Raw genomic sequence first — 27,838 nt, forward strand, 5'->3', positions numbered from 1 at the left:
GTGAATAATACACCTTTTTTGTTGTTCCAACAAAACTTTACTTAAGCTTTACATACAATTGCCACATGTCACTAGACACTATTTCTGCAGACTTTCTCCCAACTATTTAAAAATGTAAAACCCTTCTTAGCTTATGAATCATTTAAAAACTTTCAGAATGCTATACAGTTTCCTGGCTCTTAAGTTTAAGCTATTAGTTTCAGTTTTTCGAGTTTTTTAATTGCTTTCTGTTTTAAAGTATAGCTTACATAAGTAAACAAATAAATCTTAAGTGTATAGTCTAATTTTCTTTTCTTTTCTTCTTTTAAAGACTTTATTTATTTGACAGAGAGACCACAAGTAGGCAGAGAGACAGGCAGAGAGAATGGGAGAAGCAGGCTCCCTGCTGAGCAGAGAGCCTGATGCCGGGCTCGATCCCAGGACCCTGAGATCACGACACAAACCGAAGGCAGAGGCTTAATCCACTGAGCCACCCAGGTGCCCCTATAGTTTAATTTTCTTTGTAAACACCTCTGTGACTACCACCTGTACTGAGACATAGATGTTCTCCAGGACCCAGCAGGTGTGTGTACGTCCCCACCTTTCCGAAAGGTAACCACAATTCTGACCTCTGTCAGAGTTTGGTCTATTTTAGATCTTCACAGAAGTGGAATCATATTATTACTATTCCTTCCTCTTATCTTTAAAAATTATTATTATTATTTTTTTTTAGTAATCTCTACACCCAACATGGGGCTTGAACTCACCACCCTGAGAACAAGAGTCCCATGCTCTTCTGACTGAGCCACCCCCCATTATTTTTTGTTTATAATGTCTTTTACTATCTGTTCAGTCATTATAATATGAATCCTGAATTTACTATAGTATACCTTAAATTAGTATTTTACCACTTGCTAAAAACATAAGAACTGTACAATAATTTAATTCTATTTGCCTGCCTCACCTTTTGTGTATAGTCACGTATTTTTTTCTACTTAAGTTTTGAAACCCAGTAAGATATTGCCATTATTACATTTAGTGGTCAAATTCTTATATGATCTACACAATATTCATGCTGGTGTTCACTCCTTGTAGTTTTCTTTGACCATAAGTTAGTATTATAAACAGGAGAACTGAAAAAGTTTAATTGTATAAAACACACATAACATAAAGCTTACCATCTTAACTACTTTTAAGTTGTAGTTCAGTAGTGTTAAGTATATTTTCATTGTTGTGCAACTAATCTCCAGAATTTGTTCATCTTTCGAAACAGAAACTCTGTATCCATTAAACAATACCCATTTTCCCCTTTCCCCGACCCTTTCTATATGTTTCACTAGCTACTTCATGTAAGTGGAATCATATATATTTGTCTTTTTGTGACTGGCTTATTTAATTTTGCATAATGTCTTTAAGGTTTATACAATGCTGGACTGTGTGTCAGAATTTGCCCCCTTTTCAAGGCTGAATAATATTCCACTGTATGCACATACCACATTTTATTTATCTATTCATTGTTGGTAGACATTTGGGTTGCTTTGCTGTTGTGAGTAATGGGAACAGTATAATTAAAAAAAAAAAAACGGACTCTTCATGATAACTCTCAAAAAAACAGTACTGTTATATAAACTAAAAGTTTACTTCCTATATATACATGGTACTAAAAAAACCAGCCCCCCCAAAAAATGCCAAAATAAATAATATGTGTACCCGTTTTAAGTTTTTACCTAAGCCAGAAGTGGCAAATGACTGACATAGTTTTTCGTTTGGCCTGCAAGCTTTTCAAAAAGGTATTTGTTGCAATAGCCTTCAACCTAAAAAATTCCCAATTTCCCGCTTTTCTGAAAAGTCACAATATTCGGTAACACTGAAGTCTCCTTCCTGCAGGAGCTGAGTGTCCCTCACTTCCTTTGGGTGGATATAGGATCTCTGAATTCCCATGGATAATCCTCCCCTCCTCTGTACAGGCTCCCGTGCAGCCTCAGGGGTATGTGGGTCTGTAACCCCCGACCTAACCATACATTCCCTGTGCATAGTTGTGAAGTCCAGTGTGAAGAGACAGACGTGGAGAAGAGACCTATCTAGAATTCAGGACAACTAGGTCAAACACAGCAGCCTTGGAAGCAAATAGCTCTTACCTAAGAATAACTAACTGGTTTAAGCCAGGGTGACTAGGATGTTTCTTCAGGACCATTCAGGTCTGAAATGTTGAACTTGGTGCCCATGGGATGCAAGGACAGGGGATAAAAGGCGTCTGACTTCCCATTAAGCTCTCACTGACATGTAAGGCTTCCTTCCACCATGAAAAGCAGGCAACAAGTCTCAGCCACCCTAGTGGGACCAGAGACTTTGTCTCTGATCTAAGTCAGATGTTTTTATATTGCCTTATATATTTATCATAGCTAGTTTGGAGTATCATTTATGTTCATCACTACTCAGAAATCACAGCAGCTAACAGACCCTAATGATTGTCATTCAAAGTTTTAATAAAATTAAAAAAAAAATAATAAAAGCATCTATGACTACATTCCAAATTTGTTTAGAATATTTTGACAACCATACTTGGTACTTGGATATAATTGGTTGTCTTTTCTATGTATTTTGCTTATTTATTTTAAGCCATGCTGAGAGAGAATCCATTGGCTTCAGGTTGCCTGATGGGTCCATGGTTTGGAGAGAAAGCTACAGAACCATGATTTTCCATGACTGTTGAGAACTGCAGACAGGCTCTGAATACACAATCAATCTTTCCATCTGTTTGGTGAGTTACTGGGGGTACAGGGTAATATTTACTCTTTGGGGTGGTCTGTTGCTGTGTTTAAATGACTGGGTTTTGGAATAAGAAATTCAGACCCCGCTTAGTAGCCAAGTGATTTCTTTTGCAAGTTAGTTCACTGCCTAGGAAATCATTTCTCCATCTGTAAAATAACACACACGTTACAAGCTGCCACGGGTCAGATGGTGTAACTAATGGGAAAATGTTCTGTAACCGTGAACCATTCTGCGGATACCACTTGCTATACTGCTGTTACTATATTTACCCCACTAAGGCAAATAGGTAACATTTATTATGCTATACAGAACATAAATAGTGTGATATTTACCATAATGTAAAGAGTACACCTGGCTACCTCATGCTCTCAAACCAGTTGTAAATTTCATCACTGGGAAACCCAATAATTCTGAGCAAGGCTTCTGTGAAATTCTCAATGCTTTTCCCCTTTCCCTTTCTTTCTTTTTTTTTTTTTTTTAAGATTTTATTTATTTATTTGACAGAGATAACAAGTAGGTGGAGAGGCAGGCGGGGGGTGGGGGTGGGGGGTGGGGAAGCCTGAATTTGGAGCTCGATCCCAGGACCCGGAGATCATGACCTGAGCTGAAGGCAGAGGCTTAACCCACTGAACCACCCAGGTGCCCCTCCCCTTTCCCTTTCAAGACTTAAGTCCTACTCATTGCACAGTGTTCTGTATGGGGCCCTACTGCTCAAAAATGCATCTTTGGGGGCACCTGGGTCGCTCAGTTGGTTAAGCATCTGCTCAGGTCATAATCCCAGGGTCCTGGGATTAAGCCCCACGTCGAGCTCCTTGCTCAGTGGAGAGCCTGCTTCTCCCTCTACCTCTCCCTGCTGCTCGTGAACTCTCTCTCTCACAAAAATAAATAAAATCTTTTAAAAATGCGTACATGGAGGGCGCCTGGGTGGCTCAGTGGTAAAATCCTCTACCTTTAGCTCAGGTCATGATCCCCGGGTCCTGGGATCGAGCCCCGCATCGGGCTTTCTGCTCAGCAGGGAGCCTGCTTTCTCCTCTCTCTCTCTGTCTGCCTCTCTGCCTACTTGTAATCTGTGTCTAAATAAATAAATAAAATCTTAAAAAAAAAATTCGTACATGGCTCCCAACAAGAGGTGTGTTAGCCTACCCAAAGGTCTAGTTGGTACACTGCCTTCTGGCTGCTGTAGGAAGACGTGAAACCCATCTCAGGGAGGAGTGGAGGACCAGGGCCCTCTGTCTACACATAGGGACAAACACCAATATATAACACGCATCAACTCACATCCACCTCTAAACAGACTGAGTCCGTGCACAAAGGGGACACTGGCCATTGCCAACAAGTCTCTGTGATTAAACATTTTAAACACACCATGCTTGAAACTTAGAGCTGACAAGGCCTTTTTGCATTACCTTACATTATAAACATTTAATTTTTCAAAGTCCATGAAGAAACCAGCAAGCTCGGGGCCTATTAATCAGGAAAAGCATTCTGCAGAGCCCGGGTTCTCAGTCAGAGCACACAGGAGGCTTAATCATGATTTATGTGTCCCAAGTTCCAGGGCCCTGGCCTCAGCAAGTTCCCACTGTGGCCTCCCCTTCTCTCTCCCTTAGGCTGGCACAGGCCCAGCTTCAGCCTCCTGGACCCTCCTCCTGGACCGTGGGCAGAGCCTCCAAAACACTCGGCACAGGTGGCCATGGCGAGCGTGATTTATGTGGGCAAAAACTCCAGCCTTGCTCATTTCAATTATTTTAAATGGAAGCAAGACGTAACACAAACCTGAGCAAACAGTTAAAGGCCGAACTATAAAGCTAGGAGGGCTCCTTAGAGGGAATCAAAGGCTGGAAGGGCTTCCTGCCCAGGGTTCATCATTTCTTACTTTTTTAGACCAAACTGAATACTGAAGGGACATCTACAGTTGGTGCCAGGCACTCTGCTAACTACATAACGAGCTTCACCGCACGTCATTCTACGAGGCTCCTGTGACAGGGGTACTGTCACTATTACCCCTTTTCAGACTGTGACACTGTAGCTCTGAGAAACTTATCAATGTTCTCTGAGTCCCACCAATGCTGAGCAGTAGCCAGACTCAAACCTGGGGCCCCCATTGGGGGACCAGCACGTCAGTCTTCACTGGGCAGGCCAGTAACCTGGGCCATCTGGCTAGAACTCAGATTCCTGGCCTCACCCTCAGATTCTGATGCAATTGCTCTGGGAGGCGTTCAGATGCGTGCATTTCTCAGAGACTCCCAGATGATGCTGGTGCTGCTGGTCCACAGACGATGGGCTTCACGGGGCCCCTGAAGCTGGATGCAAAATTCTGGCATTTTCTACATACAAGGTCCAATGCCCTCATCAGATATGTGACTCCAAAAGATTAAGACCCACTGGTTTGGCATGGAGGTTTCTCTGAAACTGGGGATCCCAGAAGGAAAGGACCCTATCAGAGAGGACCTTAGGCTGGCAGAGCAGGAGGCAAAACTCTAGCGTTCCCTCCATGCTGGTCTTGATATATGTCACCAAACCAAATCAGCAGACTATCGCCCACAGCCCAGCTGCCTATACTTGTCAATAAAGTTTCAGTGGAACCGGGGCTGGGATTAGGTTGGGACAAGTGAGACAGAGTGGATCCTATCTTTATTTAAAATTTGGGTATTTTGGGGGTGCCTAGGCGGCTCAGTCGGTTAAGTGTCTGCCTTTAGCTCAGGTCATGATCTTGGGGTCCTGGGATTGAGCCCTGAATCGGGCTCCTTGCTCAGTGGGGAGCCTGCCTCTCCCTCTGCCTGCTGCTCCCTCTGCTTGTGCTTACTCTCTATCAAATAAATAAGTACAATCTTAACTAAAAAAAAAAAAAAAAAAAAAAAGAATTTGGGCATTTTGTCCACAAACTTTTTCTTTTTTTAACTGAAAAATATAATGTATCTGATGACTGAGTTTTTTGGTGCTCTTTTAAATTTTGCACCAAGGTTAATGCCTCTATTGCCTCACGTTAGTCCTGGCCCTGGAAATTTCTACAAGACCCTGTATCAGCAGGTACAAGCCCCTGGGATCCTGTAAGTAGTGGCTCATTTGTGTGGCTTGCAAGCCCAAAGAGTGGGCCGGATACTTGTGCTCTAGTTCCTAAGAGAACAACTAACTGATTCAGGCTAGAAACCCAAACACATGACCAGGAGGTGATTTCACAATGATAGTGTTAGACAAATACTTGGTTCCCCACAGCTGGAAAATAGCAGTAGTAAAAAAAATAATCAACATTTTGCTCTTTTCTCCTGTCTTCTGGCCTATGAAACCCCTAACCTAAGAGGCAGATTTAAAACCCCACCCTGATTCTTAGGCCAGGTTTATTTTCTTTTGTCCAGGTCCCTTATTAGAAAGGCTAAGGCAGCATAAAGTAGGAAGGGCGCAGGGCCACTGGGGCCCAGAAGGATGGGAGTGAGCCTTACCTTGGAAGAGCATCGTCTGGCTGAAGTCACTGCGCATGTCATTCCGACACACCGCCTGGACCCGGAACAGGTAAAGGCTATCAGGGGACACATGGCTAATGGTGGCTTTCTGCAGGGGAAGAAAGGAAAGGTAGTGAGTTGGTTTTGAAGGCTGCTACACACTTTACCTTCTAGAGCAGAACCTAAAATCAGGAAACGTAGTCCTTTTAAATTACTGGGTCCCCTGACCAAGCCTGAGAGCCATGATGCTTCCCTATGGACCATAGGCTCACTTTGAAAGGGAAGGAAGTTCAAAAATAACTGGCTGGGAGTCTGTTTTCAACACTGACATGTACAGGGTGACAGATGTAACAAAATCCATCTTGACTCGTTCTTAACTGTTGTTTGGAACACATCCCCAGCCTTCTTTCCACTCACTAAACTTGGGCTTCTTCCGTAACGACCATACCTTTTGTGTAGTTACAGATTATCCTTATTGACCCTAAACAGCCTCTAGAATTATCAAGTAGACTGACTTTTCAGAACCATGCAGAGATCTTGGTATCAGTGACAAAATCTTGGTGTGTAGGTTTCTTTGCAGTTCAAAGGCCTTGCTGTACCTTGACTGAGGGATAATGTAGGGCACGATGCCAGGAGAGATCACCTGACTAGAAGCCAGATGTCATGAGATCTACCTTTGTCACATCACTCACTAGCGGCGTGATTCCAAGTCAGTTGCTCAGTGTTCTTTTGTTCTCTGCCAGCTTCAACTGTTACATGGAAAGAGTAGTGGCACCCTCCCAGAGTTCTTGTGAGTGCTCCATAACATAGACCTTGCAAAGCTTGTTCACAGGTATCCCACACCACACAACAAAAAACACCCCTGGTCTAACACAGAGGTCAGCAAGCTACACAGGACGAATCTGGCCCACTATCTATTTTTATAAATAAAGTTTTATTAGCACACAGCCAGATCCATTCATTTACATGTTGTCTGTGGCAGCTTGCACCCCACAATGGCAGAGTTGAATAGCTGCCATGAAGACCTTATGACCTTGAAAGCCCCCAAAATTTGCTATCTGGCTCCTTCTAGGAAATAGTTTGCCAACTCCAGGTCAGGCGTCACCAGCCAAATCCAAATTCCCACTCTTCCAAAGCTTTATTCCAAGAGCCTCTGAAAAGGAGAAAACGGAAAATTCCTGAAAAGCAGGCAGCCCTTGCTTCCTCAAATAACACACAATGAAAGAAACGGATTCTTAAAGACTTCCTAATGGATGAAGTGTCCCGTCACTGAAACGTACATTCTGGGCCAAATACGGAAAGCAGTTCTCGGAGCTTAAGTGCTGAGTGGTGAGTGAAATGCTCTGAGCAGGTGTGCCAGTACGACTCACATCACCTGCTGCTGTGGCCTTGCGAATGGCTTCCTGGGGACGGCACTAGGTTAGGGTCAAGTTATTTCACTCGAAGACTCATTTCTTTATTTTGGAAAAGGCAGGTAGTAACACCTGCCCCACAAGCAGCAAGGCCATGAAACAAGGACCCGGGCTTTTAGGTTTCAGAGCCACTGCCACTGTAAGTTAGAGAACAGCTTTGTTGCCACTACCTCAGCACTCTTGACTTCTTGAGGAGTTAAGGAATTTGTTTTGTGTGTCCCCAAAGAAAACATCCACCCTTAGAAAATTCTGTAAAAAAGAACCTGCTGTCAAAGCATGTTTTTCTCGCCATCTCTCCCTTTCTCTGAAACTAATTTCTGCCTCATTCTCGAAACCTCTGACCCCTGTTCAGTCTTCATTCAGAGCCAAATCTTTGCTCCGTTTACGCAAGGGTTTATTAGAATTCACTACCAGCCCGTATCTATTTATCTTTGTATGTTTATTTTCCACCTAGAACAGGAAACCGCATAAGCACCTGGACAGTTTCTACTGATGAATGCAAGTCATCTTTCCTCGCGAAAGAGGAAAATTCCTTATGGACTTCCAGCGGTGACAAGAGAAAGGTTAAAACATATCATAACCTTGGGAACCTTTCAATAGGTTTCTCTCTGATTTCATGAAGCTCGTCATTCCCTAATGTGACCCAGATAACAATGTCTAGTGGGGAAATTGAAAATATAAATGGAAATGAACTAAAGGAATCTTCATCTAAAAGAATATGAAAAGTATTATCCCATAACTGATTGAATGGGCCCTGGGGACTCTGTATTGGGAAGAAAAAAAAAAGTGATAACCATCATTAAGAACCCCACTTGGTGTTCCTACATTTTTTGTGCGCACATACAATTACACTTTCATTATGCCACAGCCTTTTTTTTGATCAACAATAAGTGCAAGTCTTTCAAACCCAAATGTGTCACTTTGAGTTTCCAGACAAAGACTTCGAGCCTCCTGCTTGTTGGAAGCATTTGCTTTTCCAGCCGAGAGGACAGCATCTGCAAACATCTGTTCTCAAGGGCCCCGCTGGGTGTTGGGCACTAAACACTGATGGGAATGTTCACATGAGAAGCAGAACTGGGCATGAACAGCTCAAAGTGAGGTCAGATTGTCTAGGGTCTGAGATCCTGAGAACAGTGATTAAAAATCACATGGTCCCAGGGATCCTCCGTGGAATGGTCATGTGTAAGGCTGATTGAACACAGAAGGAGTGGAGGGGAGGGTGGACAGCTGCCTGGTCAAGGCGGCTGTAAGAGCAGCAGGTGGGGGGCGGGGGGGCGGGGAAAGAGAAGGAAGAATTTTGGGAATAATAGCCTGCCTTTATTGAGCACTTACTATGTGCTAGGACCTGCCGTCCGTTTGCATAGCTCATTTAATATTTACAATAACCATAACCACTAAAAAGTGCTTCATGGAAGTTCTGTGTTGTGGTTGGTGGTTTTTCCAATGAAAGAACAAGCAATCTGTTTAGAAGAGCCTGATTCCAGGGAAATGACCTCGGTTTTCCTTGCGGTGTAGTTAGGCAGCAGGGGCATGGTGGACAGAGCCCCTGGGGGGATCAGGCCCCGCCCCCGCCGGCAGCTGCTGCATCACAGAGCACAGCCCCAGCTGGGGGCGCCCTCCGCGGGTGGAGGGAGCTGCGCTGACACAGAGAAGGTACCCACCCCATCCCCACCCCCACCCCTGACAGACACGCAGGGGGCACGGGGGGGGGGGGCGGGGAGGTCTCTTCAAACTGCAAGTCAGTTCTGAACATCTGCGCACAACAGGGAGCTTTTACCAAGTCCTTGTCGCTGTCCTTCGTGAACGTCTTCTCCTTCTCATCCTCGTTCTTGGTCCAGCTGTAGGAGATCATGTAGTTCATGATGGGCGGGTGGTAGATGGTCTCGGGCTGGCTCCAGGACACCTGCAGTGCAGTCTGGTTCAGAGGCTGCACCTTCATGTGGACTGGCGGAGAACTGCAAACTGAAGACAAGCACAGGCGCGCGCTCAGGGCCTCCCCGCCCAGCGCACGCGTCTGTCCTCCGCCCCGCAGTTCCTCAACACTCCAACCAGGGCGCCAGCGGGGTACAGGACACAGCCGTCCTCCCTCCGCCCAGATTCACCTGCTGCTAACAGTCTGCACCTGTGTTCTCCCATGCTCCCCGCCCTCCTCTCTCACACACACACACAGTTGTTTTCCTGCAAAATCACGGGACACAGCTCGCAAACCTGCTGACACGTCACTCCCTCATACTTGGGCCATTCTCTCCTCTAACTGCACTGCCCTGCACACTTGCACCCTCTTCCCCAAATCCCTATGCTGAAGCCTCACCTCTAACCTCATGGTATTTGAAGGTGGGACCTTGGGGAGGAAACTGAGTCACGAAGGTGGAGCCCTCCTGATGAACGGGATTCATGTTCTCATAAAAGAGACCCCAGAGAACCATGCCACCCCTTCACACCGTGAGCACACAGCCATCTATGAACCAGGAAGCGGGCTCTCACCAGACAGAAAATCAGCCCGTGCCTTATCTTGCACTTGCTGGCCTCCGGGACCAGGAAGAAAAAGATTTGTTGTTTACAAACCACCCAAGCTACCGCAGTTTGTTGCAGCAGCCTGAGCTAAGACAATAACCATAATAACATTATCATACCTAAGAAAATAAACATTAATTCAATAACATGATCAGAGGGGCACCTAGGCGGCCCAGTAGCTTAAGACTCGGACTCTCGGTTTTGGTTCAGGTCATGATCTCAGGGTCATGAGCTCAAACCCAGCGTTGTGCTCCCTGCTCAGTGGGGAATCTGATGGAGATTTCTCTCCCTCTTCCTCCACCCCTCCTGCTCCTGCTCTTTCTCTCAAGTAAATAAATAAATCTTTAAGAAAATATACCTAGGTCATATTCAAATGTCCCTGATGGTGTGCAATGATTATTTCTAGACATTTCCCCCCAATGTCATGCTGTATTTAGTTGTCATAACACCTAGACTCTTCAAATCTATTAGAGTCCCTGGCTTTTTTCCTTGGTGACTTGTTTGAAGAAGCCAGGCCGTTTGACTGTGGAGTATTCCAACAAACTAAAATTATAGATGAAATTTTGCTGTAGGGGCGCTTGGGTGGCTCAATCCATTAAGCGTTTGCCTTTGGCTCAGGTCATGATCTTGGGGTCCTGGGATCGAGCCCCACACTGGGCTCCTTGCTCAGCGGAAAGCCTGCTTCTCTCTCTCCCATTCTCCCTGCTTGTGTTCCCTCTCTCTGTGTTAAATAAATAAATAAAATCTTAAAAAAAAATTTGCTGTAAATAGTTCAGAGTATAAACACATATAATTTAAAAAGAGACTTTAGAGAATTTCAAAGCAAAGACACAAATGTGGATGATTTTCCTCTGGACGAGCAGCACCTCATGTGATTACCCTGCTGGAGGGCATGAGGAAAGCCAGGCAAATTCTCCTCACTCCTGTGGCTGGCAGGTTTGAAAGGACAGGTGGTTCTCCGTCTCTTTACAGACAAGACCAGTCAAGGGTCAACACTATCAAGCTGGCCTTTAAAAGTGTGACATTTAGGCCCTCAGATGTGTTCCTTCCGAGTGGCCATCAACCTGCTTCCAGGGGACTTACGGGCTACAGCAGGGTTTCTGAGTCTCAGCATTACTGACCCTGGGCCAGACAAGTCTCCGTTCTTGGGGGTGGGGATGGGGTGGTGCTCCTCTGCCCGTGGGATGTTTGGCAGACTCCCTGCTCTATACCAAATAGATGCAAGGAACGCTCCCTGCCCAAGTTATGACAATGCAAAAGGTCCCTGGATAATGCCAGATGTCTCCTGGAAGACCAGTTGCCCCCAGCTGAAAACCACTGGTCTAAAGGGGGAGATGAGGATTCAGCAAAGAATGACAGGTGCAGCTGGTATGACACACCTGGATGGAATGGATGGGCATGAGGAGAGGCACGAGGTGTTTTCCAAGCACACCAGGGGAGGATCTGACGCAGGCTTTGCGAACAACTCCCCTGAGGAAGGCACATCTGCCTGAGAGCCGACAGGTGAGTGGAGATGCAAGCCGTGGGAGTTAGGGGAGGACGAGAGGGCAGGTCAAGGGACCACAGCAGGGAGAAGACCTGAGGGGCCAGAAGGAAGCCAGGAGGGCTGGATCCGGGCCCAGAGAAGGATGTAAGAGGCAAAGAGTGCAGCTGGAGTGAGAGGCCTCACACCAGATGCAAAGTCTGGTCTTTACCCTCTGAGCACTGAGAAGCCACTAGAAAGATATGAACCAGAGAACAAAGCAAGCAGGTCTGCACTTTTCAAGATCCCTTGAACTTCTACCTCCAGGTGGAAGAATGTGGAGGAGCCAGGAGTGAAGGAGGGAGGTGGGGAAGAGATACTGCAGGGGGTCGGCCTTGCAAACCAGAGAGTTCTAGAGCAAACACTTAGAGGAAAACTGAGGCCGGGTGATGTACTGGATAGGAAGGATGTGAGGGAGAGGGGGGTAGTGAGGACCACACTCGGGTCTGGGGTGTAGGAGGTGAGCCACACTGGAGCACATGGGTCAGGGGACCATGGCTGGGTTCTGGCGTCTCCTAGAAGATCAACTACATCGTAAGCAGCCCACTGCAAGCCAGACTCCCGCATTTTCTAACCAAGAACCCCAAGCCCAAGGCTGCCCAGCATAACATGATGGCTTTCCTGACAGAGAAGCATGGGCCCCGCTTTAAAGACCTGGCTGCTGGAGACAAGCAGAGATTGATTTTGACAGGGAGGCATCCTTTTGCTCTTCAACTGGCAAATGACGCTTCAGCTGGAGAGATTCACTTTGTGTGACTGAGACAGGAAGGAAGGGATAAATTAATGAGGCATTCCCACTGCCCCGCAGAACCCCGGGAGGCATTGTGCCGCCTGCCTCGCAAATGCCACCAGCACAGGGACATCAAACAAGAATCCGAAGGGAGGCTTCCAGGGAGACGCTGGGGATGCAGTGACAAGATAAGGACACTAGGTGGTGCTAATACACTGCTTTTAAATAGCCCAACTTACTAAGTGGCTGTAGTTTCTCAAGACTCAGCATGGGCGGTGGGGGGGGACACGGACGACGTGGGGGAAGACAAGAATCCGTCCTTCTAGGCGCCAATAATGAACCAAGGAGATCAAGTATTGGAAAGCTTCCATCTCTCACTGATGACCGTGTCAGTGTCAGATTTCCTGATTTCTACCTCTCTTCTCACCTCCTACCATGTTCTTATTTGATCTCCTTTATTCTGAAGACATCACTCCTCTGCTCCAATTAGTGTTGAGCGGTATGGGGATGCATCTATCTCCAACAGTTAGATCATCACCACATAAATAATTCTATCACCCACATGCGGATGCAACCATTCTTTTTATTTATTCTTTGAAATTAAAATAGCTCGGTTTTCCTTTTGATTAAGATGATTCATGTTAATGTTTTTAAAAGAAACCCAATGATACAAAAAAAGAAGTGAGCTTAAAAGAAAAAAAAAATTACTCCCAATCCCAGAATCTAGAGATAACCATTGTTCACTTTCTGGCGATCTCATATTCAGGCATCTCTTCATACACAAGGAAAAGCACACACATACAATTTGATGTAAATGGGATATGGTTTTATATTATAGTTGTTACATTGTTGTTGTGTTTTACGCAGTAAATGGTGAAAATATTTCCTTGTCAGTAAAGAGAGCCTGGCATCACTATTTTGAATGAAGGTATGCAGGTACAGAATTCCACTGTCTCAATGAACTAGAAAAAATATATATGTATCTGAAACTAGCACAACTTTTTAAACGTTGAAATTATCATTTTGGAGACTCTGTGGATCACATGATAACTAGAGAGAATCTCTGTCCCATAGGACCTTTGTAAAAAAAAAAATAAAGTTTTATTTTTATTTGAGAATTGAAAAACCATGTTACATTGTTTCAGGTATATAACAATGTACTAGAAAACACTGAGTGAAGCTCACAAAAGAGGTAGGTCTGGCCTCTAAGGAGACCATCTACTCCAACAGAAATTCAGTAACTGAGGGGGGTCCCAAGGACCATGTCTGTCCCAGACTACGTACTCAGTCTTGGAGTACAAAACCAGCTCAGGCAATATGTAGAGGAATTAGCATGGACGCACATCCGTCAAACTTTATTCATGGACACTATGTTCCAGTTTATTATGATTTTCTTTTTTATGTTTACTCGCTATTTAGATACCAAGTCCTCTATATTAGTCATTTTTTATTCAATTTATTTAGACTTAAAAAAATAGTTCCCACATGGATTTTCATGTGTTAGGAAATCTTTTGATTTTTTTTTTCACCTTCTTAGAATAAAACCATTATTCCTGGCTCATAAAGGTACAAAATGTTGTGCTCAAGTTGGCCCATGGGTCAGTGGTCCGTGGATCCCTGATGGAAGATAAAGGGAGGCCAAAGGTTTGTCTGAAGCGTGTTCATCACCTACATTTGTGTTCTTAGCACTGGATGCTGCCCCTCCGTACAGCCCGAGAGACTCACTTCTCCAAAGCTGAGACCTTTCCTAGCACCTACCAGTGTGGAATTATATACCTGACTTCACTGATTACCTGTAATAAATAATCTACGTGCCCACTCGCATGGAGATCCATGAGGCTGCTGCGCTATCTCGCCGGCCACATTATCCCCGTGCTTACAACAGAGCGGGCCCTCAGTAAAGAGTGGCTGAAGGAATGGTATGGGGAGTGGATGGACTAAGCGCTTGATTCCCCTGGTGCACGGGTCCTGTGTGCCAGCACCCCCACCCTACCCTGACCCAGCCTCCTTGAAGGACTGGATTCAGCCTCACACTTCCCCTCTGATGTCTCTGGGCTCCCGGAGCTCCCCACTTCAACCTGCCTGTCACGCGTGTTGTCATGCGTGTCCCCGTTAGCAGCCCACCTCTCCGCCTCTGTGATCAGGCTGGAGGCGCCTCCTGGGCAGAGACCACACTCATCATCACTCGTGCCCTCGGCAGGGCCTCCAATTTCATTCACGGAATGAGGGAAGGTATTTAGCGCCTCAGTCAGGACCCCTGATAAAGTTCCTGTCTACAGAATTTTAGTGCCACACAGTCCATCCCTGGGGTCACCTTCAGAAGCCTCAAGTTTGTGTGAAGATCCTGTCCCCCAGGCTTTAACTCTCATCTCTGTCAAGGGGATGTCTGCCAATCAGAAAAAAAATGTTGGGTCTAGGAGGGGACAGAACTGCCGGTACGCTCAGCGGCTGGGGGAGGTGAAGTGACCAGATGCCCTTCAAACAACAGGCACATGAGCCTACAGCACAGCCCTATGCTCTGTATTTCCAAGATCTGCTTGCTTTCTGGGAAAAAGTTTCCATCACTGTGATGGAAACTCTTTCCCACAAACCTCCCTTTAAAATGCAACATATAAAACACAGCATTAAGGGATTTTATGGAACAGTCTGGAAAAGCTGGTCTGATAAAGCATGAGCTTTGGAGCCAGACTCTTACACAGCCTTGTGTTCTCATCTGTACAATGGGTGGCTGATATCTGGCAAAATCCTCCTCCCAGGGTTGGGGCAAAGATTATAAACAAGAGTGGGGCTGGACAAGAGTCTGGGAGGCTCAGGCCCAGTGGCAAATACAGGGAGAAGCCACCACGCGCACACAATGTTTTTAAGAAACTGGCATATTTTACACATACAGCTGGATTTTTAAATTAGCGGCAGAGCAGCTTTCCCTTCAGAGCGGGGGGAAGGGTGGTGCTCACTTTTGCCACAGTTCTCACCACTCCCCATTGCCTCTGCCCAGCCCAAGTCACTCACAGCTGCCCGGCTCCCAAGGCCAGCTGACTTTTCTGCTGGTCTAAAATGAGCACCAGGAGCACTGTGCTAGGCACCCAACAGGTGCCCAGTACCCTTGAAAATGACCTCTGCAGCTGCACCGAGCCCAGGGAGAGTGCCAGTCATCTTTTACACAAACCCAAAGCCTTTTAACCACGCGGGAGTGCCACAGCTGGCTCTCTAAACAAATCTTCCCCTGTGAGGTGTTCCTGCCATCAGCCTTCCCCTTCTCGGGGGCCTGATTACGTTCTCACTGGCGTCTGATTGCTTTACACAGGCATCTCAGATGATGCTCGGTGCCAGCTCTGAGAATCTCTGCCTTCCTTCTGAACCACCTTTAATTAGGAGCCCAGACTTCGTTAAATAATGAAGAGGCTTCTAGCAGCGCACCCAAGGTCCTCTGATTCTAAATCAATGTCAAGGATATTTTCTCAATGGTTCTTAGAAAAGGGTCGTTCCCCCTCCAGCCCCGCCCCTACCCCTCTTCCTTCTGGGTGGTAGATAAACTGATGGGACAGGCTCCGTTTCAAAGTCCGTGGTAACTCGCCTTCCACTACTGGCGGGTCTCCCTCCCTGCACCTGCCACCCGAGTGCCACGGGGGAGGCAACAGGCTGATTCCTGATCCAGACTCAAGGGGCCAGCACAGTTCAAACATAGCAACTTGGCACAGAGTCGTGATTTCACAACTCTTTCAACAGAAATCCCACTGTGCCTGGGCCAGGGGTCTGGGGAAGGGGGCATCTGTGACATCATCTACCACACAGCGTCATGTCCGAGGCAGACAGGGAGAGGGGACAGTAAGGAACTCTATCTCCTCTCAGAGCGGAAGGGATGCACTCAAGTGACCCAGAGCCAAAGAGCCTTGCCTCAGACAGCTTAAATGCCTGTCACTTCTTTATCATCCGGCTCAGCTTAAGAACACTTGAACATGGAGTCCTGTAGGGGAAATTTCCAAAGAAATGACCTCAGGGAAGGATTTTTCTTTTTGACGGGCTGAATCAAAGAGGCCTAGGTAAACACGAAATCCCCAAAGCAGACCACGTAGGACTTTAAACCTGGAATCCCGGTGCTCTGAGTTGTCACCTCGCCCACCCCAAGTGAGCTCACAAAAAGGAAGCCGCACAGGGACTGAGCCAGAACCGGGAAGGAGGACATCAAAGCCAGGCAGCTCTGGCATGTTGGGTTTTTATGACATCCCAATAATGTCCGTTTGGAGCTGCCAAGCATGCTGAGGGCCAGGCTCCAGGCCCTCATCTCAAATAATCCATGCACACACCACTAAATCTGAGTGGTGGGTTCAATTCTCCCCATTAAAGATGACGAGGATCTGGGATTCAGGGAGCCCAAGTCACAGCACTGGGCCAGTGACAGAGAGGGAGGAGGGTTCTAAACTACAACCCCGTCTGTTGCACTTAAAACCGGAGCGGGTGGCGGGTGAGCCGTGGGAAGGTCATGGGCTTTCTGTTCACATATGCCTCCCACGTCGGTTCGCTATCTGCAAGATGGCAATAAAAATGTCAGGAGTGTTACTCCGAGGTTTCACAGGTGAAACTGGCCCCACACAGGTACTATGCATCACTACACAGCCTCCTTCTCCCCTCAGCCGTCCCCATCTGCTCTGCTCTCAATGACAGAGGAGAGTGTAAGGTGTCTAGACAGTTTCCACAGCAGCCTCCCACTCCTTCAAGGCCCTGGATGGATGGAGCTCTATCACCACTCTCCCTCTCAGAAATGCAGTCTAAGCTTTTGGTCCCCGAATCCATCACAGGGATGCTGGAATTACATGGGGTAGTGCAGGGTGCCCCTCCCAATGCCTTTACTCCCTGCTGTTCCATGCTGACGCTGCAACAGTAACGAGTCCTATTTGGTGAGCCTGGCCCTGGGCCGAGTTAGTGCACTTCAGAAACCGGGGCATGAAATCCTCTCTGTCATTCTCTGAGGCTCCCGGCTCCATTCTTACCCTGGTTTCGGAGTCAGAGATCCAAGAGGGTCATCCATTCACCTTCTCACTTTGGAGCAGACAAGCTGCTTTGGTTCTGGACACACCAGAAATTTTGGGGTAAAACTTTCAGGGTAAATGAATGAAAGGCACAAGCACATTCTGACTGACATACAGGAAGCGTGCTGTTGAGAGTTGCTATGGTTAAGTATTTATTGAGCACCTACTAGGTACCAGGATGTGGACTGGGAACTAGGGATAAAGGGGAATACAAACTGACATGGTCTGGGACCTCCTAGAGATTACAGCCCAGAGAGAGAAACACACCAACCACTTAATCCTCCTAAAACAGAGTTCTTAATTCAGGGCTTCTTAGGGGCTCTAGAATGAATCCACAGACATCTGTGAACATGGATGGGTAAAAAAATACACTTTTGTTTTCACGGATCTCTCCCTAAAATTGAGCATTGCCTTCCATTTCAAATGCTGGCAACAAAGTGCAGTAGCAGTAATTAGCAGGACCTATGAGACATCACCAAAGGAAATCACAGATATATTCCTGTTAGATTACAGTTGTTGCCAAGATCTCAAATTTTCCTTCATGTTCATTATTATTTCAAAATTACAACGGTTATTAGACCTGCTGTTAGATTTTATAATTTAATGCCTTCATCAAGAAGTGGATAAATTACTGTATTCCAATTAAAATTTTTTGGATAATATCTAAGGATAATTGGCTTCCTTGGTAATCTATTTTACTTTATTTTATGCATCTAAAAAACCACCAAAATGAAGTCTGTGGGATTCACCAGACAGCTCCTGGGGCTTGTGGCATCCAAAATGTTTAAATACTCCCAGCCCTAAGGATTATATAATTATAAAAATATTACATTTATTCTGTACAAAGGTTTTTTGTTTTTGTTTTTAAAGATTTTATTTATTTGAAAAAGTGTATGAGAGAGAGAGGAAGAGAGCACAAGTGGTGGGGAAGGGGCAGGGGAAAAAGCAGACTCCCTGCTGAGCCCAACGTGGGGGTTTATCCCAGCACCTGAGATCACGACCCGAGCTGAAGACAGGCACTTACCTGACTGAGCCACCCAGGCGCCCTTGTACAAAGGATTAATGAGGGACCTTGACCCAGGTTTGGGGGGTTGGTTAGGAAAGATTTACTGACCAGAATGACGTCTGAACTGACATCTGAACAAGAATAAGTTTTATCCAGTGAACAGGAAGGAAGGAGGCTTAGATATGTCTGACAGAAAAAAAAAAAAAAGAACCAAAAACCAAAAACCACCCAGCTTATACGAAGGCCCTGCAGCTGGAAAACCTGGAAAAAAGTCTAGAACGGCAGACAGCACAGAATGAAGAGAAAGTGTCTAAGGCCAGGTCTCGAAGTCAGTAGGTGTTGGAGCCAGAGTCCACCCAGGTGGGTCTTACTCAAGTCCAGCCTTTGCCGACAGTCACTTTCTCGTGACGGGACAGACTCTGGTGCCCCACATTGTACCAAGCACAAGGACAACTGTTTTTAGGTTTTAAATCTATGGTGTTTTCAGTAATGCAAATGGCATCCGGTTATGGGACAACAGAAAACATAAATGTTCATTCCTGCCCTGGTTCCTGGCACAGAGCTCCTAAAAGCCTTGCAATTGTCTGAGTGCTAAGAGCACTAGGGGAATCTCCTGTTCTACTGTTTGTTTCTGACCCCATCCCCGGCAGAGGGCTCCTGCCACTCTTATAAATGTCTATGTGATAACATGCTCCTAACTCCACAGGGACAGAAGAAACTCCTACACTGGGGACCCTCCCAGACCTTGACCTACGTACTTCTTCACCTGCGTCCTTTATCATTCGCTCTCGTGGACTGGTGAGCATAATTATGTGTTTCTCCAAGTGCGGCTCTCCAGCAGATTAGTCAAACCTGAAGCGGGGGTTATGGGAACTTGTGATTTGTAGCTAAATTGGACAGAAGTTTTTTGGTAACCTGGGGACCTACCACCTCTGACTGCCATCTGAAGTGGGGTGGGCAAAGTCTTTGGGGACTGAGCCCTTAATCTGTGGGATCTGATGCTCTATCTCCAGGGAGAGAGTATCCAAACTGAGTTCAGAGAACTGCTTGCTGGGAGCCCTCCCCCACCAATTTGGTAACCAGAAGTGCCTAAAGTGAGTTTTCAGTGTAAAAGTAAGGGACACAGGCACAGGAGGTGGAGAACTGGGGCTTTCCCTATGCAGGAGGAGAACTGTGAGTTTCTCTAACCCATCTGCAGATTTTTTTTTTCTAACCACCCAATGGCAACCCCTCCATTCCCATGAACAAGAGATGGTGTGCAGTTTCCCGGCCAACAACTGAGAGTTAGAGGCTCTGTGCGGCCATTACCACAGAAGACAGCAAATTCTAATCCCATTGGCTGTCTCTGCTGTGTATGTAACAGAGCCCCACGCTCAGAATACAGCAGCAGTGGTGGCAGCGGTGGCAGCCAGTGTCCAGGAAGGCTGAAGCAGAAATTCTATTCACCAGTCTTCCAAGCATGCGGATCTGACTTTCCCACATTATGCTCTTCCTGATCTCTCCTACCTTCTTGGAGTCTTTTTTTTTCGTGAGAGCCTTCTTCCTTTGAGAACTAAAGGCCATGGGAGGTGTCCATGTCCTGTGCAGGAAGCAGCATTGTTCAGCCTGGTGCTCAGGGAGGTGGCGAAGTTCAGAATGAGGCATATTCCCAGCCCCACTTGACAACAGCTGCTTCTCGGACTTTGGGTGGGAGACGGGACTCCCCGGACTGCAGGGCCGCCTTCTCTCCCTTTTCAAGCTGAAGGCGCTGTGACTTCCTGCCAAAAGGGCAAAGTGGACCCATCCCACTCTAAGTGGGCACAGCATCCTCTCCAGACAGTCCTGCTGAATGAATGTCTACCTTCTCCCTCTGCCTTGCTCTGGGTACGGGATCCAAAGGGAGGTGTGTACTAGACACCGGGGTGCAGGCCTAGGGTGAACAGAGGCCCAGTGTCCCCGTGCTGGAGCTGGGTTTTCTCCGGCTAAGTCTCCTATCCCCACCACTGAAATGACGTTATGGCCTCAGGGATTACCAAGAAATGCCCGGGTCACCTAGAGTTCTATAGCTGCCCTCAGCAATGTGAGACTTTTGTCGAAACACCACCCAAGATCTAAGCTCCCATGAGCTGCCTCTGTAAGTGAGTCCAACAGCCATGTCAAGAGATCAACTAATGACCCACACTGATAGGTTTGGCCATTGATTCTAGATGATTATGATTCATTAGGTCAAGCTGCCCATATCTGCTTCAATTTGGTTCTTACGATAACTTTTCTCTTACAAAGAGGTATCTCCAAGGCTGGGTATCTATTAGGTTTGAAAGGGGTGTCCTTGCTCCTGCACAATGGTCACTTGTCAGCTTTAAATCTCTGCCTCTTGGGTGCCTGGGTTCAGGTCATGATTCCAGGGTCCTGGGATTGAGCCCCGGGGTTGAGGGGCGAGGGGAGTTCCTACTCAGCAGGAGGTCTGCTTCTCTCTCTCCCTCTTCCCTGCTTGTGTTCTCTCTCTCTCACTCTCTCAAATAAATAAAATCTTTAAAAAAAAATTAAATTTCTGACTCTCCCTTGGCATTTTCCTCTTACTTGTTCTCAGTTGTGGCTCAGGGCATGAGCTCCACTGCTCGGATTTCAAGCTTGTTTCGACCCCCCGATGTGGCATCTGTACCAACTGGCCATTTGGTTAGGATGGCCCTCGATGGGATGGTTCCAGGGTCTCCTGTATCTGGGGAATGGCCTTGAGCAGCCAATCCTGGGGCTGATCAAGAGGACCCAAGAGGAGAACAGAAGTCAGCTGCGAGCAGGGAGACCAGACTATGAACAGGTAGCGCCCCTGGTGGACACCAGTGGCAATTATCTATTCAACCCACAGGAGGACAAAGGCCCCCTTGGTCTCTAGCTGCACCTGGCATGTAGATCCACAGGCAGTGAGGAGCCACATGGGTTTCTAGCTGGTTTCTGGAACCAGCGGTTTTAAGTGGTGAGGACGTTCCTGACTGAGAAGGCTCTTTTCTTCCGGGCAGGCTTGGCTGTCGCCAGCCCATAAGCACAGAAACTGCAGGGCTCCTCACTCTCCATGATACCTATTATGATTTAGTGTCAGACGTGTAGACAGCACCTTTCCAACACAGGCAGAGATTTGAAATAGGAGAGCCAAGATGCTCATTTCAAGCACTCAGACCATTGCTTTGCAATTGCAAAACCGTGTATGACAGGGTGCAGGAGTGAAGCCCACAGCCAGGAGGACCACTGGTTGTGCCAGGAAGGCAAGAGAAAAAGATGCTTCCAGAGGACTCGACACAGGCTCCCACGACTGTGCCTTTACAGAGGGGTCTCTGATATCAGACCCTAACCCTAGGGGGGTTAGAGGTTTCTTGTGGCCTGAGAAAGCCAAGGGTTCTGCACATCTTCCTTGCACCTGAAGAAAAACAGCCTCAACTAAAGCCTGTTTGTTTGTGGAATAATCAGCAGGAAGATGAATAGTTTTGTCTCCCAGCTACATTCCTCCTGTGGCTCCACGGAGATGAGCATGAACATCTCGAAGCCTCATGCTTCGTGGGCCATGAATGCGGGTTAGCTAGGAAGAGGGGACGTCTGTCACTCTGGGAGGAAGGATGCTGTTGGCTTTTATTAATTTCCAGGTTACTGTGCACCAGCTCCACAGTGTCTATACAAACAAATCGGATGTCAGGGAAGGTTTTTCTAGAGAGCAAAGAAAAGCTGAAGCCATAGGAGGGTTGCTAAGTTGGCCCTGAAGATCGAACTCTGCCTATCTGCCTGGAGACAGTGAGAATTAAGTAATTAGGTAATATTTATAAAGTATGACAACCATAGATGGCCCATGGTGTCTGTTACTGATGTCAGCTCAACAGCTCTCAAGCCATAACACAGCTCTGCCTAGAAGCATCCCGACACCAGTGCCTATCCCATGTTAAGTGGTCATTCTCTGCTTTTTGGTGTAGTGGGGTGGTTGTTCCTTGGGACAGAGAGAAAAGCCCTCTGTCCGTGGTTTTATGAGATGAACAATTCCATCTAAGTAGTTTATGGCCAAAGGAGAAGATGACTTCCCAAATTTCAGGAGATGCTCTGATGTCGGGGACCGGGAGCCAAATGTCTATAGCTATTCTCCCAAAAGAGGACCTAGTTCTGGCCTAGATCATAAATGTCCCAACTGTGCCAATTCTGGTAGCAAGAATCCTTTGACTCCTGGCCACCTGGCTTGTATGGATTAGCTTAATCCATTCAACCACCTGTCCCTCTTTCCCACCCACCCATTCATCCATCCATCTTCCTATCCCTCCATCCATCCACCTACCTCCCACTCCTCCTCCCATTCATCCATCCATCCATCCATCCATCCATTCATCCATCCACCCTCCCATTCATCCACCCATATTCACTGAGGAGCCAACAGTGAGCACTATACCCTCTCCCCACCAAAAAGAAATATAAAGACAGTCTCACCCCTTATGGAGCTTATGGGGTGGTGGGAGAGTTAGACATTAGGGGGGAAAACACACAACTGAACAGAAAATTCCAGCTGTGAGAAGTGTTACCAGAGAAAGGTCCTGACACCCCAACACAGGCAGTTGGGCCAAGCAGTCAGAAAACTTCTGTGGGGAAGATACCCTAGAATGGAGCTATGAAGGCTGAGGAGGGGTGGATGAGGCACAGAGATGAGGCAATGGCCTTCTAGGTGAAAGACAGCCTGTTGGAACTGGGGGTGCAGGTGAACTGATGTGCAGGATGCCTGGATGTGGGCACCATGTAAGGACCGTGGATTTCACTGGAAAGGTTTTAAGAAATTCCAAAAGCCTCAGTTTGCATTTCTACCAGGAAGAGAGCCTGGTCCCCTTATTCTGAAATATGTTCTCCAGTGATCATGTCACATGTTAACAGTTTGTCCTAAGCCTACAAAGAAGCCACAGGGGACCTACAGACCAGAAGGTATAATTATTTGCAGAGAACTTTCCATGTCTCAGGCTCTGTACTCTTTGTTCCCTACCATTGTTTCATTTTAAAGGCCAAAGCCAAGGAAGGACTTTTTTTTTTTTCCTTATTATTTGTATTTTACAGATAAAGAAGTAAGACTTGGGTATTAACTTGAGCAAGGATGCACCAAAGTCAGTGGTTGGTCTGGAATTTGAGTTCAGGTTTGCCGGACTCCAAAATCTGTATTTTTATCAATCACTTTTTACTGTTTCATCATTCATTCATGAGCAAACAATGACTATATACCCACCATGTCCTAGGTGTCATGTCAGGTGCTGTTGATCCAAGGATGCACAAGACCCTCCCATGAGGAGGCCCCAGCATTCAGGTCAAGGGGTGCACTGGCCCTCCCAGGGAATGACCCCATGATCAAGGCCTCAGTGGCCTGTGCCTTGAGCACCCAAGATAACCCTACAAATTTAGCCAAGCAGATAAAGACTGAGCCCAGTGATTTCTTTTCAGATGATAAACTCAGATCTTTAGGAAGAATACCCAATCCCCGCAAGTATGTTTATTTTTGAAGCTCTTTTGTGCAGAGAGGGAGTAATATGCTGTGTTGTTCAAGCCACCTAATGACATTGAAAACAAAGAGGTCACTGCTGGTAGATCCATATGGAAGCTAGAAAATAAAAAGAACGCCGCATTTGGACATAAGAATGCTTTGGTTCTCATCTCTGCTCTCCCACTTCCTCCTTGAGAGTCTCTGGACGTTCCCTTGCTCTCTCTGAGCCTCAGACCCCTCCCATCTGTTAAAGAGAAACAGTAATGTTATGTTCTCTTTTTGCTCACCCCCAACCAGCCTGTATCCAAATGATAAGTACAATCTCAGAGGCTCTATTCCAAACTCCATCCCTAGTGGATCACTTCTGCCTCTACTGGGATCACCATCATGCAACCACTATCACCCTGCAGGGACTATTTCTATCCCCCACGTCCTGGTCTTGCAAGTTCCACCCCAAGTCCCCCCTGGTACTTTAGGCATAACTTCTAGAGTCCACAAGTTCCCCAGTGGCATTTGAAGATGTCTAACAGGTGAAACGAAATTCACGGACTACAAAACATGAAGCAGGAGTACTTAATGCTGCATTAAATGTCTACAAAATATCAACTTCATGTCAACCAATCCAAGGCAAGTTATACCAACTCTTAACATAGTCACATAAAGTTACAGTAATCATAGGATGCCTGAGCAGGTAAAAATGTTTGATACAGAATAGCATGACCTTCCAAAGAATGAGGACCTAGGATGCTGGAGAATCCTAAAAACAACCCTACTTTTTTGCCTTCTTTTTAAATCATTTGCAAGGTTAAAAAGTAATGGCTAATGACAGTTATTTTTAAAAGAAGGGGGTTAAAATCACTTCACGGGGGCTGTTAAAAGTGCTTTTTCTTAAAACTTTTCTGTGCTTAAAGTTTCTAAAAGCAACAAGATAAGTTTTTGGAAGAATTTCTGGGAGGACAGCTGCCTACAAAGGAATTAAGTGCTCAAATCAGAGCTTCTTTTAATAAGATAAAGTAATTCAAGCTCATTAATCTGGTGAGTAGAAATGATTAAACTGAAAATAGAACAATATTAATATTTTCTCCCCAAATAGCAAAAAAACATGAATTTCAATGTCAAACTCTTTTTTAAAAAAATTTATTTGTGTCAAACTCTTTTTAGAAGCAATCATGGATTTACTTCTTTGTTTGCTAATTTGGGTGGGAAATGGGATGCTCTTTCTTAATGTGCTATGCTTTAAAATAGGCTAGTTACTTAGACATCCTCACACAATGGTATATGTTCTTAAAAAACCACTTTTAACAAAACAGGAAGCAATCTTTACCATTGAAAATGGAGCTAAAAAAGTGATTCCCTCCATCAGCAGAACCAAAGACCATCCTTCAAAAAACATGGCATGACTTAGGAGACTGGAGGGGGCACACAGGCAACCCAGTGTCCTCATGGTTTCCATTGCTTTTATTACATTATGCAGTGCCACTTTAATTAAGCCATCAAATCAAATTATCAGATCAAGTGCTTTTGATTCCACTGTGATTTGAACAGGTTTCGTTAAATTAATAAACCATATGTTTCATGTTGTTGGAAGGAAAGTTATTTTTCCTTCATTCATTGTTCCAAAAGTCTTCACAATAGACAGTATTTAGTACTTAATCGCCAAATGCTCTTCCATGTGCCGGGATGTGTTGCAGAATAACTGAAATGACAGCCCATTAAATCCTAAAGTCTGTCCAAGTTATTTACCGACAAAGGGCAGAGTGGCAAATTGGATGTCCCTTGAACAATCCACCGAGCCTAAATATTGTTTCCATTTACTGGAACTGAAGCTTTATATTTTTTATGGATGACATCCATTATAAGTCTTTCTGTAGCAACAATACAGTATTAAGATGACTTTTCCCCCCTTTCCTTTGGTGTTGTACATGACCATGTGTCTGGTGCTGGCACTGTAAGGCTGGATTCTGTTTTCTCTATTCCAGTATGTCCAATCATCCTGACAGAAGGGCAAGATGGGGGCACATTAACTCAGGCATTCCTCACTGTGCAGCTCAATGAACACCAGTTAATGATCATGGCCAAGAGAACAAGGGAGGTGTGGGGCTGTAATCAGTCTGGGGAGGCTCTCCTTACACATCTGCTGTGAAAGATGACCAGGGGTTAAGGTGAATTGGTAAGTGGTTGGTTACTGAGTTAATAAATATCTAACTGGTCCTAAGGTCTTGAGGTGGAATGGAGAAGTAGAAGAAACTGATGCTTCATGGTCATGGTCATCACCATCTTTACGACAGAAAAAATTTACCTTAAACTGAGACTTTGATTGAGTTTCTCCACCTGACTATGAGCCATCCCCTAGAGCACCAGTAGAGTCTGGTCTGCTGCCTGTTTTTGTAAATAAGGTGTTTTTGGAAGATAGTTTTCTACATGCATTCATTCGTGTATTATATGTCCATGACTGCCTTCATGCCAGAGTGGTAGAGCTGAGTGAGTAGTTCCCAAAGAAGACTAAGTACCAACGCGCCTAGGAGGCTCAGTCCTTAAGCGTCTGCCATTGGCTCGGGTCATGATCCCAGGGTTCTGGGATTGAGCCCCACATCAGGATCCCTGCACAGCAGGAAGTCTGCTTTTCCCTCTCCAACTCCCCCTGCTTGTGTTCCCTCTCTCGCCGTGTCTCTGTCAAATCGATCAATCAATCAATCAATCAATCTTTAAAAAAAAAAAAGAGAGAGAGAGAGAGAGAGAGAGAAAGCAAGTTCTCACTCTCCGGTCCTTAACCAAGAAAGCTTACGGACTCTTGCCTTATGTAATTTAATTTATTTTTCTTTCTTCTGTAACAATAGCACAATAAATGCACAGTTCCATGATCAACACTGCAGCTCTCTTAGGCACTGAAAGTTTCCAACAATGATCAGATAGAGAATGCCAACCAGACAGGTTTCGTTTGTTTGAATTACCGGAAGATTATAGGACACCTTCTCTCTCAAATCTTTTTTGTAGAAGACTAGAGAAGAGAAAGGAACTCTTCCTTTCTGTTGGGACTCTCCACTGCATTAAGGTCTAAGGTCAATCATCCATGCCCTCGAGGCTGCCTGCCTCCATGCTGGTATTTAAGACTGGCTTTTGGCCCATCATGCCATAGAACTACCTGACTCTTCTTGCGGGGAGGAAAAAAAAAGGTGGACCATTTGGTCATACAGACCACGATTCCATGAAATGTACACTTAAAAACAAACAGGGACATCATCAGTCATTAGGGAAATGGAAATCACTACTACTTCGCTTCTACTGGGATGGCTACTTAAAAAAAGATACACAGCAAGAGTTGGTGAGGACGTGGAGAAATCCCACACACGGCTCCTGGGAACGCAAACTGGTACAAGGGCTCTGGCAAACAGGTGGGCAGTTCTTTGAAACCGGAGGGCTGGAATCACCAGGTGACTCAGCAATTCTACCCCGAGGTGTGCATCTGAGACAACTGAAAACTGATGTCCACACAGAAACTCGAACGCAAATGTCCACAGCAGTATTACTAACAACAGCCACAAGGTGGAAAACACTCAAACACCTATCAGTTGTGAAAAGCAGAAAAACAAAACGTGGTATATCCATATATTACTTGGCCATCAAATGAAAAATCCTGAGCTCTATTCCAGTATGGATAAGCCTTGAAAATATTATGCCAAAATATTACACTGGACGAAGCCAGAGACAAAAGGCATAATTTGGGGGCAGCTGGGTGGCTCAGTCGTTAGATGTCTGCCTTTGGCTCGGGTCATGATCTCAGGTCCTGGAACTGAGCCCTGCATCGGGCTCCATGCTCAGCAGGGAGGCCTGCTTCTCCCTCTCCCACTCCCCCTGCTTGTGTTCCCTCTCTCACTGTGTCTCTATCAAATAAATAAATAAAATCTTAGAAAGAAAGTGAGGAAGAAGGAGTGAGTGATTGTTAATGGATGTGGACTCCTGGGGGGCGATAAA

General features: G+C 46.0%; 1 protein-coding gene across 5 annotated transcripts in view; it reads right to left on the reverse strand.

The window, feature by feature from the left end:
* The window catches only part of PTPRG (protein tyrosine phosphatase receptor type G), a 698,698-nt gene that overhangs the window by 97,861 nt on the left and 572,999 nt on the right, over positions 1 to 27,838 (reverse strand). For all 5 annotated transcript variants that reach the window (XM_013052481.2, XM_013052475.2, XM_004738287.3 and 2 more), the window contains 2 exons: positions 9,378 to 9,562; positions 6,189 to 6,297 (listed from right to left, as the gene is read on the reverse strand). In XM_013052481.2, the coding sequence (XP_012907935.1) occupies positions 6,189 to 6,297; positions 9,378 to 9,562 (294 nt within the window). The remainder of the gene's footprint in view (positions 1 to 6,188; positions 6,298 to 9,377; positions 9,563 to 27,838) is intronic.

The sequence above is a fragment of the Mustela putorius genome, unplaced genomic scaffold (assembly GCF_011764305.1).
Source record: "Mustela putorius furo isolate JIRA1106 unplaced genomic scaffold, ASM1176430v1.1 tig00000095_pilon_pilon_pilon, whole genome shotgun sequence".
Lineage (NCBI taxonomy): Eukaryota > Metazoa > Chordata > Mammalia > Carnivora > Mustelidae > Mustela > Mustela putorius.